The sequence below is a fragment of the Penicillium odoratum genome (genome assembly GCF_028828045.1).
Source record: "Penicillium odoratum strain IBT 22623 chromosome Unknown utg000001l_segment0_segment0, whole genome shotgun sequence".
In the NCBI taxonomy this organism is placed as follows: Eukaryota; Fungi; Ascomycota; class Eurotiomycetes; order Eurotiales; family Aspergillaceae; genus Penicillium; species Penicillium odoratum.
Window position 1 is genome coordinate 2,071,813 of NW_026643143.1, and position 15,019 is coordinate 2,086,831.

Sequence of the window (15,019 nt, forward strand, 5' to 3'; positions counted from 1 at the left end):
ATACGCTCTCGACATTCCCCCCACAGTGGACGTTGAATGCGGAGACAGAAGGCTTATTGTGGGAGATCCATCAGCAAGGGACCCGACTGCGATATCCACGCGTGTTGCGGGGCTGTGCCCTGACATGTGGGAGGCTTTCTATATGCTGGAGTCTATAAATATGCATATGAAATTGATTTGTGCACAAGAAGGCGAGTCGATATGGCAGCGACCGGGAGAGGTAGATGCTCTCGTACATCCTGTTATCTGCAAGTTCCTAACCCTGTCCCGGGTCTCCGGTGGTAAGTCACCGGCATGGACGTATCTGCGCTCGGGTGCACTACTGTACTTGGCAGAGTTTCGGTGAGGATCAGGAATTAGCCCTGTTGTCATCACGATGCACCTCCAACAGCTATGGCAGGGTTTGAGGCAGTGCCGGAGTTTGGATCCCGGTATGCGTTTATGGTTACTGACAGTGGGGGCAATTGAAGGATACGGTTATCTTGAGGCCGAGATGTTTAATCGAGTCCTGGAGGAAACCCTGCTTGAGATGAGAATCGGGTCAACTATCGAGTGGCAGGCCTCTTTAAGAGAGGTCCTCTGGCTTGATGCACTATTCAGCCATAAATTATTGTCAATCAGCAATCTATTGAGAGAGCTCGACGGATATTGATGTGAAATGAGACTCATATCCACTAGCCATGGCAGACTAATTTTTCATTTATAATTACCCTTTTCTCTACAACGCCTTCAGCTTTGAATAATTTCCTTCATTAACACATCTCCCATCATCACAATGGCCATTCCCTGCGCGGTGTTATATTGTTCAGCGCTTATTATTGATTATTACCTCAATAACTTGTTACTCCAGTCCATTAAGCGTGGCCTGGAGAGCTTTGATGCATTTCGAATCTACTAGTTCTTACTTCTTTAGGAACATTCAGGGAAAGGCCATTCTTCACGTTCTCAAAGCAAGGACACGAAGTCCAAACATTCCGCCTTGAGATTGCATCATCCAAAGTCACCGATCACAAGCAATTTATACATTATTCATCTCTCTAGGTATTGATTCTAGTTCATTGCGTGAGATGACAGCACTTTCCGTTGTTAATGCGTAAAGCATAGCAACGATGAATCCCGTACCTGCCAGCCCCACCGAGGTCCAAAGAGCTGCACGGTAGCCTGCGAGAGCACCCCCGTCTTGCTTCTGGACTTGAGCTTCTACGGTACCGGCAATGCCAAGCCCGATAGCAATTGAGTAGTTAGCAACTGTGTTCACGAGTGAAGCGGACACGCCCTGATGCTTCGGTGGCACTGCATTGCTGATAATGGTTGCCGAGGCGGGGAAAGAGATATCCATACCCCAGGCAGTAATCACAAAGGACCAGAACGTATTGAACCAGTATGATTGGGTGACGGGGGCTGTAGCCTGCAGCAGGCACCCAATGAGGAACGCGCCGCATGCAACGGCCATTAGCCATCCATTCGGGACAAAGCGCATCAAGAAAGGCGTTGCAATTGCTGCCAAAGTTCCAGAAATGGCGCCCGGGGCAAATTGTGCGGCGGAATCAAGGGGTGTGACATCCCGGGTCTGTTGGATAAATTGGAACAGGTAGTAGAACCAGACAGCGAAACTACTCCAGCCCAGTCCCGTCGTGACCAGCACGGCCGTAACATGTCGGTCAAACATTGCAACATCTAGTATTGGGTCTGCGACCCGTCGTTCTTGCATGACAAACAGTCCTAGGATTAAAAACCCGAGTATAAGCAACACATAGACGTAAGGGGTGCTCCATCCGTCAATGGGCGCTTGATTCCACGAGATATTGAGCAACAGGAGGCCACATACTCCGAGACCTGCCCCCAGGATATCAAATGGTGGCTGGCTAGCCCCAATGACTGGCTGTGGGCGGTCATGCGGCACGATCCACTGCGCCAAGCTAGCAAGCATGAAACATCCCAAGGCATAGAGGCCCATGACCCAGGGCCACCAAGCGTACTGCGCAAACGCAGATCCAATAGCACCAGCTGTGCTGCACCCGAGGGGAGCAGCAACCGCAAAAGCCGAGAAAACGGCGTTTTTCTTCGGCCCAGGGGGGTAGCTGCGCCCCAAGATAGCGAGTGCATTAGGGAGCAAAAAGGCTGGACCAATACCCTGCAAAGCCCGAGCGGTGTCAAAGAAAATTGGGGAGAGTGTCAAGGCACTACAAGCACCAATGATAGACCACAGTCCGAACCATGCCCAGCCCACCACTAGGATGCGCTTGGATCCATAACGATCCCCCAATTTGCCAGCGATCAAGATGAAGGTTCCCACTGTCAGACTATACCCGCCAACATGCCACGTCATGCGGGTGGCTTCCGTCGGGCCTTGTCCAAAGGTTGATGCCACGATACGCAGAGGCAGGAGAATGTAACCAAACGCGCCCTGTACAAATAATTGTGTGGAGCAAAGTACTGAGAGATAAATCAATTCTTTGAAACCGGGTGGCGGGGCTTGGTATGAGTCATCTGAATTCGAGGCGGGCGAGGAGGATAATGAAGCTATTCCTGGCGTGCCGATTTTTGATCGGTGCATGTGCATATTGCTTGATCTCCCAGGGTTTGATTGGAAAGAGAAGTAGAGAAAAGCGATTCGAAAGGTAGTTCTAGGGAAACTCTGTCCATCATGGACCTTTATAGTTGATGCATTCGGCCATCTCCGGGGGCGATTCTCACTTGGCTAGGTTCAAGTAGGAGAATGGGAGCTTGATGGGAGAGCTTACTTGATTTTTTGAAGCCATGTGTAATCGAGTCTCCACTAGCAAGTTGAGCTAGTGGATCTGACAGGGGGGACCGATGCCCAGATCTGGTTTAGCGTATAGATCATGATAAAATCACCGAAGGTTGCAACCACTTACACTTTGGGTAGAGCTTGGTTCTACACCGTCATGGGAAAAACTTGTTCAGCCGGGAATAGCCTTCGAAGATCTTACTTAAAACCCTGTTATTACAGATCTCCATCCGTTTGCGATAGACATGAAGCCAACAACGTCATAGGATGTACCGGGAGGCTTCATTTAAATTTAAAAACAGGTATGTGAGAAATCTCTACTCCGTGGTATGTTCATGTTTCTTCTAGTGTTATGGAGTATATTGGGATCTTAGTATACTGCGATTAGGTACTACAATACGCTTTATCAATTTGCTTAGCGTGTTTATTTCTAGAGAGACGCCGTCCAATTGCCAAACACCATAACATACTGGGATGGACTGTTTCCCACAGACTCAATTTCTTCCTTCAGCAGCATATCTTCAATTTTCGACGAAACAGCACAGTATCAGCCAGACTTTCCAAACAGGCAACCGTGTCGGCCCACCCTAGACACCCATCCGTGATACTGACTCCACGCCTCAAAGCAGCAACGCTTCCGTCGGTACTGTCTTTGAAGCCTATTGGAAATGGTATTATGGATGCCAGCTCACGGTGCGGTTGAGACTCCGTCGTGCGAGCACCGATCACGCCAACGGAAATGAAGTCCACGAGAGAAGCAGGAGTCACCATATCTAGCAATTCGCTTGCTGTTGGCAGCCCTTGCTCAGTCATGTCTGCGTATAGTTGTCGAGATTGCAGTAGGTCCTCCTTGAGCCGCGCAGAACCGTCAAGATCTGGATCATGGGCAAGACCCTTCCATCCGACCGTTGAACGCGACTTCTCGACGTATACACGCATTATGGTGCAGAGATTGAGCTCTACTTTGGTTGCTACCTCGAACAATCGCTGGCAGTACTCGACAGCGGCGTCTGGTTCTAGTATTGAGCATGGCCCTACGATCACTAAAACGCGGTCGTCTTCTCGCTTGATGATGATATTCGCATCTTGTATGCCTTTCGAACTGTTTGTGCAGAATTGGATGTCTGGTAAGGTCAGCAGTATTAAAATGTGCTAAAGAGATAATCGGGGTTCACTTGCAATAGCGATGGCTGAATGCAGGTCACTTGCACTGATCCATGGTCTTATGTCGTATGCTGCAACAATAAGCCACGAATGTTTTAAATAAAGACAGAGGAATTGATCATTACCTCTCGCAGTAGTCAATCCATCAGATGATTTGGAATAGAGATAGCGCATAGCCTGGGCCCTGGAGATCCGTACCTCCCACCAAGTCAATTAAGGGGTCTCTACCCTGACAGCCATATCGATGATCTGCAGTGACCAGGGAAACAGCCCAGGGTTCTCCCCAATTCCTACCTCCTAATAAAGCCATACTTTTTTTTTGCCTAAAGGGGTAATCCGTTGTTTGACTCTTCCGTCAAAGCTATACTACCAAATCTAGAAATCCGTCCCAACATGCACACCACCATCAACCATAACGTTCGATCCTTGTACATAAATACTCAAAGGACTAGCCAGAAAAACTGCGAAATTCGCCACATCCTCGGGTGTCCCAAAGCGCTTTAGTGGCACCTTCTGCCGCGGTTCATCCACCCACTCTGTGTTGACCCGACTATACGTTTCCCACGCCCCATCAACTGCCCAAATCAGACCTGGCGAAATGGCATTCACCCGAATGCCCTGTGGCCCCAGATGATGCGATATTTCCTGGAAATATCGCAGCTGTGCTGCCTTGCAGACCCTGTACGGCGCAGGCGGGCTACGGAAGAATTCTCGGCCAATGAAGGACAACTTGGTTATTTTCGTACTTTAAAGTAATCAGGAGGTTTGATATCTGACGTTGCCGATCACATGACTTTTGTCCGAGTGTTTCCGATATTATGAATTATGTGATAAAATGGCTTATTCAGCAGGGTGCACCCAGTAAATTTCATGGTGCACGGAGTGCGACAAGATGACAGAAGGCTACGGGACGGATAAACATAAAAGCCTCATACGGAACCTAGACCGACAAGGAAAATGGTGTTGAACAGAAGCGGAGACTTTGTCGGTTTAAGGCGTCTGGACCATGATAGATTCTCATGCAAACTAGGGCAGATCTTACCGACACCGTTTGGTTGGAGATTTTGTCCAATAATAAACAAGTGGTGGGGACAAGGCTAAATAATCAGGTTTTACGCGAGGGGATTCGTTGGATTCATATGGTTTTTCCGGGGGAAGATCATAACTCTGATGATTCTTTGACTCTTATCCACTATCCACCAGTTCTACAACCTACATCTTCCCCGGGCAGGAAATGTCTAACTCACAGGAATGAATCAATCAGGCTCTCTCACATTTCACCCTAACCCATGTGATTCGGAGCGCCAGAGAATTCAGGAATTATCGAGGTATCATTTGTTCCGCTCCGCTCCTTCCCCCCGCACCGGCTTAACCGCGAAAATAGATACTATTGTACCATAGATCGACCGGTCGCAAATGCGATAGAGAACTCTTCAGACAATGAAGCACCTACTGGAGATGAACAGCCGAATTCCTCTTTCTTGTCATCCGATATCACCCTGAACGCGTTAGCCCAACTCGGAGTATTCCGCCTAGGATGTAATCGATCCTTTGTCTCAATTATCGACCGGGATAGCCAATTTATTATCGCCGAAGCCACGAAGTCCGTATCTCTTCGCATCACAGACCAACACCTACCCGGCGATGGAGTTTATCTGGGAGCTCGCAGGCTGGACTTGGAGTGGGGAGTGTGCCCTCACACTATTAGCCTATTCACCGGCAAAGATCCCTCATTCGTTATTGATACAGCCAACATAACCGCCAATCGATCCCGCTACATTATTCGCGACTTCACAAAGGAAGACTGTTTTAAGGATCGCCCGTATGTCCGAGAATGGCCGCATATGCGATTTTACGCCGAGGTCCCTTTGTTCAGTCCTTCGGGGTATGTGCTTGGGTCATATTGTGTTGTCGATGATAGTCCACGCGAGGAATTTGGGGACACCGAGGTCGATCTGTTACAGGAGATCTCGGATGCAATTGGTCTTCATCTTGAAAATACGCGTGTCGTGCATAACCATCATCGCGCCGAAAAATTGGTCAAAGGGTTAACCAGCTTTGTTCAAGATTACGCAGAGTTTGATCCACGCGAGGTTTCGAGCGATCATCGTCTCCAGTCAACGACTCAAGATTTCGAATCCGATCTACCCGATGGCTCCGATGAGCGACCAATGACTATATCTTTACCCGACAGAAGCAAGGTTGGTGATGGCCCGGCCTTGCTGTCATCCTTAACAACTCCTTCAGAGGAGCCGTCATCGCTCTTTTTACATGGCTCAGCTACAACCACGGAACATACCTCTATGAACTCGAATCCATCAGACCGACCATTTCCGAGTCCGGGTGATGAAAAATCATTCAATGACGCTATGAATCCAAAGGCCTTCAACGCAGCTTCACAGAACTCGATGTTGTCTTTGACCGACCGTATCCCCATGTTTGATCGGATAACCACAATATTCGCTCGCGCGAGTGGGCTCTTGAAGGATTCGATGGATCTGGATGGTGTAGTCTTTCTCGATGCAGCTCGTTGCAATCCTTCGTTGTAAGTTATTTTCTTGACGATTCATCCATGATGCACGATGTGTCTAACATGTTCAGCCTTCCCCCTGAAGAGCAAGGCAGCTGGGAGCCGCTGCCAAAACGAGCTGGCTCGTATCAAATAGTGCCATCAGGCTCAACAGACCCATTATGTACTCCAACGCTTGAGGTCGATGCGACTTCGGAAATTCTCGGATCATCATTAAAGACCCAGGCTCTGGATGTTCTGGACGGTCCCATTGCTGTGCCAGAGAAATTACTCAGCCTACTGGTCACAAATTTTCCTCAGGGTCAAATCTTCCACATCACCGGCCCGGAGGACAATGAGAGTCACCCTGTCTCATCACCGCCCCAAGCCGTTGAAATGGTTTCTCAGCATCTTGGCCGCATTCTTCCAGGTGCTAAGTCAGTTCTGTTTTGTCCGCTATGGGACTATCACAAGTCCCGATGGATGGCGGGAACTCTGGTGTGGTCTCAAGACAGCCACCGACCTATAGAGTTGAATGAGTTGCACTATTTCAAGGTTTTTGGCGATTCTATCGTCTCGGAGATTGCTCGTATTCACTGGAGTACCACTGAGAAGACCAAGTTTGATTTTATATCTTCTGTCAGCCATGAACTCCGATCGCCTTTACATGGAATTTTGGCAAGTGCTGAGTTGCTTAATACTACTTCGTTGGAACCTGTGCAAGGGGAGATGATCAATATGATTGAATCGTCTGGACACACCTTACTAGACACGACTGATCAACTGTTAGTTTTGACTGAAACCATACTGCTGCAGCTTCTTACTGACAAATGAACTAGACTGGCTTTTTGCAAGATAAACACCTCTGCAAAAACGAAGAAGCTCCGAAAGGAGCAACAAACTCCCCCTGAGGTCTCGGATCTGATTGCTGATTTCGATCTTGGGGAACTGGTCGAGGAGGTTACCAACATCTTGTATACCGGTCAAAGAGCATCTGGTGCTGCACCGGCCGCTGCAAGCAACCTCCCTTCCAGGAACACTGTCAAGAACACGGACCCTAGCCAAATGTCGGTCATCGTGCGCATCCAACAATGTGTTCCTTGGAACATTCGATCCCAAGCCGGTGCTTGGCGCAGAATCGTAATGAATCTCCTCGGAAATTCAATCAAGTGGACCGAGACCGGATTCATCGAAGTATCCCTCTCCCAGTCCAAAACCCAGCCAGATTCACAGTCTATCCTCACACATCTTTCGGTTACCGACACGGGCAGTGGAATTGAGCCAGACTTTTTGCGACATAAATTGTTCTCCGCCTTTACCCAGGAGGATCCCCTGACGGAGGGTGTTGGGCTTGGGCTTAGCATCGTGCGCTTGCTTGTGACATCGCTCGGTGGGAACATCACCGTGAAGAGTGAAGTAGGAATTGGGACACAAGTTGACGTGTATATCCCGGTGCAAAGTGTCACTCAGGAACCTAGTGCCTTTGACGGAGCTGGTTCAATCACACGTCAACCACCCCCACCACAGCTTCACGCTTGTTTAGTCGCTTTCAACGGATATCCTGAGTTGGCCGAGGCACCAACGGGACTGCTAACCGCTGAGGCGAAGCGAAAACTTTCGATTCAGAGCAATTTGGCAGACGTCTTCATGTCTCGATTTGGCTGGGGAGTTTCCTTGGTGGAGTCTTTTGATAAGGTCCAGGGTGATATTGCTGTCATTGAGGAAGCCACACTGCACGCAGCAACAGGTACTCAATCACTGGAGGAAGTAGCTTTGGACTTTGGGGTAAAACTCTTTATCATTCTCGGGAAGAAAAAGTCCTCGCGCATTGCTGAAGGATCAAATATCGTGCGGGTATCCGAACCGTACGTATTCAATCTTTGCAAAATAAACTCAGAGACTAACATTTCAACAGATTTGGTCCACAAAAAATCATCCGTGCGATCCAGAGAATTTTGGAGTCTCATGAAGCTCAACTGTCCGAACCAGCACCAGCACCAGCCTGTGTCAGCTTAGATGAGGAAATACCCGTGCCAGCACCCGTGCCTGCAACTGAGAGTGAGGAAGAAACAACCCCCAAAGGATTAACAGAAGTGGAGACTTCATTTCTTGGTCTCGCTAATCCCTGCCCTGTGACAAATGAACCAAAGACCGTGCATGTCCTCGTTGTGGACGATAATGACATCAACGTCAAGGTACGAAAAAAACCCCCAAACGCAAAATTCTCCGAAGCTAACATTTAATCCAGATTATGGCAACCTTCCTGCACAAGATCGGCTGCAGTTATGAGACAGCTTCTAACGGGCTTCTCGCACTGGAGAAATACATGGCATCCAAACGGCCATATGACTTTGTTCTAATGGGTACGTCGCCCAATACTGCTAGATTAATATTTCCACTAACACCTCTTTAGACATCTCAATGCCTGTCATGGATGGCCTCGTTTCAACCAAAAAAATTCGTCAATACGAAAAGGAGATGGGCCTCTTTCCTTCTTGTATCATGGCTGTTACTGGTGTCGCTTCCGACGCTATGCAAGAGCAGGCCATGGCAGTCGGGATCAACGACTATCTGATCAAGCCATTGTCGCTTAAGAAACTTAAGCTCACTATGGGATTTGAATGATACCCCTTTTGGATTTTGGATTTAGCGTGTTGGGATTGTAACAAAAATCATGTTTGGCGTGGCGTTTCTATGTACACGACCTCTAGGGCTTTATTCTATCGCTTTAGCATATATATATATATATATACAGAATGCAAGTGTAAAAATAAATACATGACTGAATGAAAATCGGCTTTCTCCGAATCCGGCCCCAAATCAGATCATCTACCCCTCACTACTCAGGTAACTACCGAGGGAATCCTGACTGTTCGAGGCCCTACTTAGCTATTGTTATCGATAATGAATTGGTGCTCTAAGAAAACATCCGATATAACTCTCATTTATCTTACTCTAGGAAGGACTCGACACATAAAACAGCCGTTCTAAAGTTTCATCTTGCTTTACATCCTTGGAAACCAAAAGCGACTGCGAATATGTACCATCTTCCAGGCTTCATCGTACTACGGTCACCGATGAATTTCGCATCAAGCACCCCCTCCCACGTCGACTCCAGCCCATCAATCCATATCTTCCCTTCCCGAAGATTAGCATTCTTCATCTCCTCCGAACTTCTATTAACCATACTTGTCCAGAACTACCTTTCCCCATTTCGAAATGGTCTTCCTTCTATGCCGACAAAGTTCCGCCATGCTGAGATTTGGCGTGTTGATTTGAAACAAGCGTAGTGGCAGGTAGTCGAGGTCATTTTAGAAAAGGTAATCGAAGTATAGTCACTTCGAATTCGTCACTAAGTGATCAATAGTTTCTTAAACCTCATTCTGCACTCCCCATACTTCAACTTTCCAGGGCAAGGGTCTCCTTCGAGAAAGCTTTGGAATGGGACGCATTTGTGACCCGGGGGCTCATCTCCCTGAGGCAAAGTTCATTCTTCTGGACTCAGGTAGGTCTCGGTGCAATTGAAAACCTCGCCATCTTTCTGTTGCATGCAGCCCTTAACTCTGATATACATGATTATTCAGCTTCCTGTGTGATTAAATTCTAGATGCAAGACATTGGAATATTTGCGGGGATACGTGAACCAGATGCAGGAGGTTCTGGGGGGTTATGTCGGTTGACATGACGGATCATCCTGTCAAAATTGTATCTTTGAAGCTGGCTACAGGCGACTACACTCGGTATAGCTACGGTCCGTACGTTGAATCCGAGGAAAGCTGGATTACTCAGGCTTTGCGAGATCGAATGCCTCCAAAATTGCTCGACGGTGAATATGACATCGAATCAAATTTTTCAACGCTGATTGCATACTGCACCAGACTGTTCGAGGTCTCAAAAATTCACAGTATTGTATTCAAATTTGGCGATTTGCAGGAGGGAAATCTTCTTGTTCGTGCCGATGGCAATGTTGTTCTGTTAGGAGTTTTGGTCGTGTTACCGTGCCATGAATAATATACCCTGGAAAGCTTCATGGGATTGCATAGCAGAGAAATCTATTCTACCTTTTTATGTCGATCATAGCGTGATGAAACGGGTTTTCGAGACTGTGGAATCGATAAGGGATAGTACTACATCCCTGCCTGGGATATTGTCTGCAAATGGAAACATTTTAATGCTTTTGCAAGCTGTATTGGTAGATTTTTTGTGGTTCATAAGACGCGATAAACCTCTGTCCAATCAAAATTATCAACGGCTTTTCAAGGCGCGTAGAATATCGTACCCCGCAGGAGCCTGATTTCCCTCTTTCACATGCTCACTTTCAGCATGCGTTTCTCGCTCAGAATCAAACGAGATAAACGGGACCAGAAGGAGGAAAAAGCACTTTCTTCGTCAACACCGACTGCCTCATCAATCCATTTGCACATAGATGGCGTTGAAGAGCTATATCGCAGTCCAGACCCAGTAGCGTTCGACATTTGCTTTATTCACGGCTTGACTGGAGATCGACGAACAAACTGGACTTCGGATGGCCAGTCGGCTCCCTGGCCAGAGTCCCTTCTCCCTTTAGATCTCAGTGGAGCCCGTATTCTGACCTATGGGTATGACGCTTACATCATTCGAAGCTCTGTAGCCTCTTTTAATCGACTGATTGGTCATGCAACGAACCTCCTCAATGATTTGACGACAGACAGAACCTTGTGTGGCGCTACAGGAAGACCTCTGGTCTTCATCGCACATAGTCTTGGGGGACTCGTATGCAAGAAGGCGATACTTTTGTCTCGAAACAATGTCGAGCCACATCTTCGTGACATTTTTGATTCTGTCAAAGGAATCATATTCATGGGCACGCCGCACAAGGGGTCTTGGATAGCCAACTGGGCTAAGATACCCGTCAATACTCTTGGAATCATGAAATCGGTCAACAAGTCATTGCTGGAGGTGCTGTCGACAGAAAATCAGCTTCTGGAGTCCATTCAGCTCGAGTTCTGGGCAATGATACGCGAATTGCAAAGAGCTGGGAGGGCCATCGAAGTGACATTGTTTTTCGAAGAGTTGCCTCTGACTGGACCTGGGCTCGTTGTGTCCAAGGAATCGGCAACTCTGGAGGGGTATAACTCCATGAGCATCCACGCCAATCATCGTGATATGGTGAAGTTTGGCTCCGCAGACGATAACGGATATAAAAGGCTGCTCGGTGAACTTCGAAGGTGGAACCCGCACAACCAGTATGTTGGAGAACTTCACCTTACACCATAGCTGTATTCCTTAGTGCATGAGATGATTAATGCTTCTATCATTAGCCTCGAATCCAGTCTCTCATCTCAAGAACAAGCAGGTCAGTTCATCCTTCCAGGTGAAAATTTACGTAGCATTAACGCAATGCAGAACAGGAAAAGATAGATAAAGGTCCGCGCCTTCGAAATATACTTGCTGAAGCAATTGTTGATCATCACAGAGATCCTCGAATCGCTCATTCCCCGAGATGTGGGATCGGCTAGACAACATTCGCCGATGTCATGACAACACTTGTCGATGGATCCTCGAATTGTCAGAGTACCAGACCTGGAAGGACGCCAGCGGTTTGCTGTGGATTAAGGGTAAACCCGGGGCAGGAAAGTCGACACTAATGGCGTTCCTATACAACGAGCTCGAAAAATTCGCAGACAAGGGGATTCGACTCGAGTTCTTCTTCAGTGCTCGTGGTGTAGAGATGCAGCACACACCTTTCTGAATGCTCATATCATTGTTATATCAAGTATTTAAGCAGGACCTCGCTGTGCGGCATCCAATACGCGAGGTCTATTCAAAACGATGTAGCCATTTTGGTGGCACGCGTCAATGGAAATGGTCGCAGGTGGTGCTGGAAGAATTATTGGCAGACGCAGTTGTCGCGTCCTCTAAGCGACACCACATGACTATTTTCGTGGATGCGCTTGATGAGGCTGGCACTGAATCCGCTCCTCAACTTGCGGAATACTTTCACCGACTCAACGACCGCGTGGGTGAAACCGCTAACTTCAAGATATGTATCGCATGCCGGTATTATCCAATTGCTTCCAGCGAGCAGACTCTTCAAATAAGGGTCGAACATTACAATTCCAAAGACATCGCCGCATACATCACGAGCAAGCTTCAGTCCGTGAACACTGTTGACCAAGATAGTGGGGATGATTTGAAAGCCGAGCTGACCGAGCAGGCACGTGGTGTATTTCAATGGGTCCAACTCGTCGTGCCTTTGATTCATCGGAAGCTTCTTGGAGGGCAGTCGCTCAAGGATATTCGTCGCTGGTTACCCCATGTGCCACCGGAGCTCAAAGATACATATGAGTACATCCTTCGCCACGTGATAGATCCTGAAGAATTGCCAGAGACATTTTTGTTATTTCAGTGGGTGCGGCTATCCGAGAGACCATTGACAGTGGAAGAGATTCGATATGCCATGGTCGCGCAGAGAGCCGGAGACATACCATACCAAACAACCTGGGAGGATATGGACGGATTTGTCAAAGAAGGCCAGCAGATGGTGCTCAGAATCACTGCACTTTCCGGTGGACTGGCTGAAGTGACGTTTCGTGAAACAAGTCCCCCAATAGTTCAGGTGGTTCACCAATCGGTGAACGAATTTTTGGGAGAGAAAGGGCTGGCTGTTCTGGCCGAACTCGTCGACGGGAAGACTTCCATATATGACCATGATTTGTTCTGCCGATGCCAAGCGACGATCTACCAATCGTGCGTAGCTTATCTCGATAAAGAGCTATCACGGGCTATTCTGGATGTTGATCGTTCGGATATGGTAAGATTCTTTGAAAATCGACCATTTCTTCCATATGCGGTCTACGATCTTCTCACTCACGCAGAAAAGGCTGGAAGATTCCGTGCAAACAATTTGCAGGATGAGATTTCAAGGCTGGGGATGTTTCTTCCCCAATGGAACAAGATCTACCGAATTGGCGTCCGGTTAGGCAAGGATCTAAAAAGACGCATGCTCTCTATGCCGAATGATATGACTATTGTCCATGTGGCCGCAGCCGCCAATCTAACTGACATGATGGATTATCTTCTGCTGTCCGAGAATGAGATCTTAACTCAGCTTGATGGCGGCGGGAGTACTCCTTTGCATTGGGCAGCACGAATGGGTCACGTAGAAATCGCTGAGATTCTAATTGGGAATGGTGCAGAGTGTCAATTAGAGAACAAAGAAGACCTGGAAACACCACTAGTTCAAGCAGCAAGCCACGGTCGGGCAAAATTTGTCGAGTGGCTTCTACAAAAAGGGGCAAGTTTGGATATCAACGAAGCATTCCTAGGGGGTCCGTTGCAGGCAGCATCATCTTATGGACACACAGCGATTGTCCAAATACTCCTTGATGCTGGAGCTGATGTCAATGCCCAGGGTGGTGAATACGGAACAGCTCTACAGGCAGCATCGTACTGTGGAGACATGGATATTGTCCAAATGCTCCTTGATGCTGGAGCTGATGTCAATGCCCAGGGTGGTGAATTTGGAACAGCTCTACAGACAGCATCGTGCAATGGAGACATAGGTATTGTCCAAATGCTCCTTGATGCTGGAGCTGATGCCAATACTGAGGGTGGTTACTACGGAACAGCTTTACAGGCAGCATCGTGCTGTGGAGGCATGGATATTGCCCAAATGCTTCTTGATGCTGGGGCTGATGTCAATACCCAGGGTGGTCTATACGGAACAGCTCTACAGGCGGCATCATCCAATGGACAAACTGAGATTTTCCAGATGCTACTAAATGCTGGAGCCGATAAACACTCTGAGAGTAGTGATTTAACACTGCCATTCATTGGCGCTTCGCAAAGTGATAGTGCCAAGAAGGACATGGGGAGTGTAAGGACGACAAGGAATTTCAAGCAATAATAATGAGTTTCTTAATTAATCGCTCTGGGTCAATTCCATCATGTACGGCTTTCATCGAGCGTGTCAAACATGTAAATCATCTTATGTGATTCGTCAGCTGATACAGCCGCTATAAAGACCCGTCAAAGCTTATAAACCTCTTGTCGCATTCCTTGTCAATTTTTTCTCCCTGGACAGTACAGCGTGGCATGTGTAATAGATCAGGCCGCTGGCCGAAGAGCTATTGTAGTTTGAAAGGCTGGATACAGGTCATAACAACTGTAGGTGAAATCCGAAAGTTTACTATTATTCATGGATAAAAAAACCCCTGCTATAATTTCACCGCTTGTAATCTGTCTGTAGAGAGTAGACGTATAACATGAAGTATGAGTGAATAGCGTTAGTAATAAAAATACCATGTGAAATACATGGCTTCGAAGCTCGACCGCGACTAACAAACAGAAATGAAGGCAGGTTACTATTTTAGGAAACATTCATCACAGCAGCGACCTAATAGAACACGAAATAATACGCCACCGCGTATCTTATGGCTCTAGTGGATATTGTGGCGATTGTCTGCCACTTGATGTGATTTTGGGGGTTTTGGGTAAATCATGGAGGGGCTGAAGTAGCACGCTATTAGTGGTCAGAATGACTCCAAAAACAAATAAATCAACGTCATTTCTCCTAATTGACGCAATAATTAGACGAAGATCCCACCTTGCAA

General features: G+C 47.6%; 7 protein-coding genes across 7 annotated transcripts; 5 read left to right on the forward strand and 2 right to left on the reverse strand.

The window, feature by feature from the left end:
* Positions 1-1,018: 1,018 nt before the first annotated feature.
* N7520_000762 (MFS transporter) lies at positions 1,019-2,563 on the reverse strand (the record flags this gene model as incomplete). The annotated part of the gene is made up of 1 exon (XM_057134697.1): positions 1,019-2,563. The coding sequence occupies one exon, from the start codon at positions 2,561-2,563 to the stop codon at positions 1,019-1,021; it is 1,545 nt and encodes a 514-aa protein (XP_057000633.1).
* Positions 2,564-3,259: 696 nt separating this feature from the next.
* N7520_000763 (3-deoxy-7-phosphoheptulonate synthase) lies at positions 3,260-3,691 on the reverse strand (the record flags this gene model as incomplete). The annotated part of the gene is made up of 1 exon (XM_057134698.1): positions 3,260-3,691. The coding sequence occupies one exon, from the start codon at positions 3,689-3,691 to the stop codon at positions 3,260-3,262; it is 432 nt and encodes a 143-aa protein (XP_057000634.1).
* A 618-nt stretch (positions 3,692-4,309) lies between these two features.
* N7520_000764 (hybrid sensor histidine kinase/response regulator) lies at positions 4,310-9,050 on the forward strand (the record flags this gene model as incomplete). Its single annotated transcript, XM_057134699.1, has 7 exons — positions 4,310-4,403; positions 5,318-6,461; positions 6,518-7,210; positions 7,265-8,290; positions 8,341-8,620; positions 8,674-8,788; positions 8,839-9,050. The coding sequence occupies 7 exons, from the start codon at positions 4,310-4,312 to the stop codon at positions 9,048-9,050; spliced, it is 3,564 nt and encodes a 1,187-aa protein (XP_057000635.1).
* Positions 9,051-9,463: 413 nt separating this feature from the next.
* On the forward strand, positions 9,464-10,105 carry N7520_000765 (uncharacterized protein; the record flags this gene model as incomplete). The annotated part of the gene is made up of 3 exons (XM_057134700.1): positions 9,464-9,711; positions 9,837-10,017; positions 10,040-10,105. The coding sequence occupies 3 exons, from the start codon at positions 9,464-9,466 to the stop codon at positions 10,103-10,105; spliced, it is 495 nt and encodes a 164-aa protein (XP_057000636.1).
* A 1-nt stretch (position 10,106) lies between these two features.
* Positions 10,107-10,436, forward strand: N7520_000766 (kinase-like protein; the record flags this gene model as incomplete). The annotated part of the gene is made up of 1 exon (XM_057134701.1): positions 10,107-10,436. One exon carries the CDS (start codon positions 10,107-10,109, stop codon positions 10,434-10,436), a length of 330 nt encoding a protein of 109 aa, XP_057000637.1.
* Positions 10,437-10,733: 297 nt separating this feature from the next.
* On the forward strand, positions 10,734-11,681 carry N7520_000767 (esterase/lipase family protein; the record flags this gene model as incomplete). The annotated part of the gene is made up of 1 exon (XM_057134702.1): positions 10,734-11,681. The coding sequence occupies one exon, from the start codon at positions 10,734-10,736 to the stop codon at positions 11,679-11,681; it is 948 nt and encodes a 315-aa protein (XP_057000638.1).
* Positions 11,682-11,907: 226 nt separating this feature from the next.
* On the forward strand, positions 11,908-14,313 carry N7520_000768 (ankyrin repeat domain-containing protein; the record flags this gene model as incomplete). The annotated part of the gene is made up of 2 exons (XM_057134703.1): positions 11,908-12,129; positions 12,193-14,313. The coding sequence occupies 2 exons, from the start codon at positions 11,908-11,910 to the stop codon at positions 14,311-14,313; spliced, it is 2,343 nt and encodes a 780-aa protein (XP_057000639.1).
* Positions 14,314-15,019: the final 706 nt, after the last annotated feature.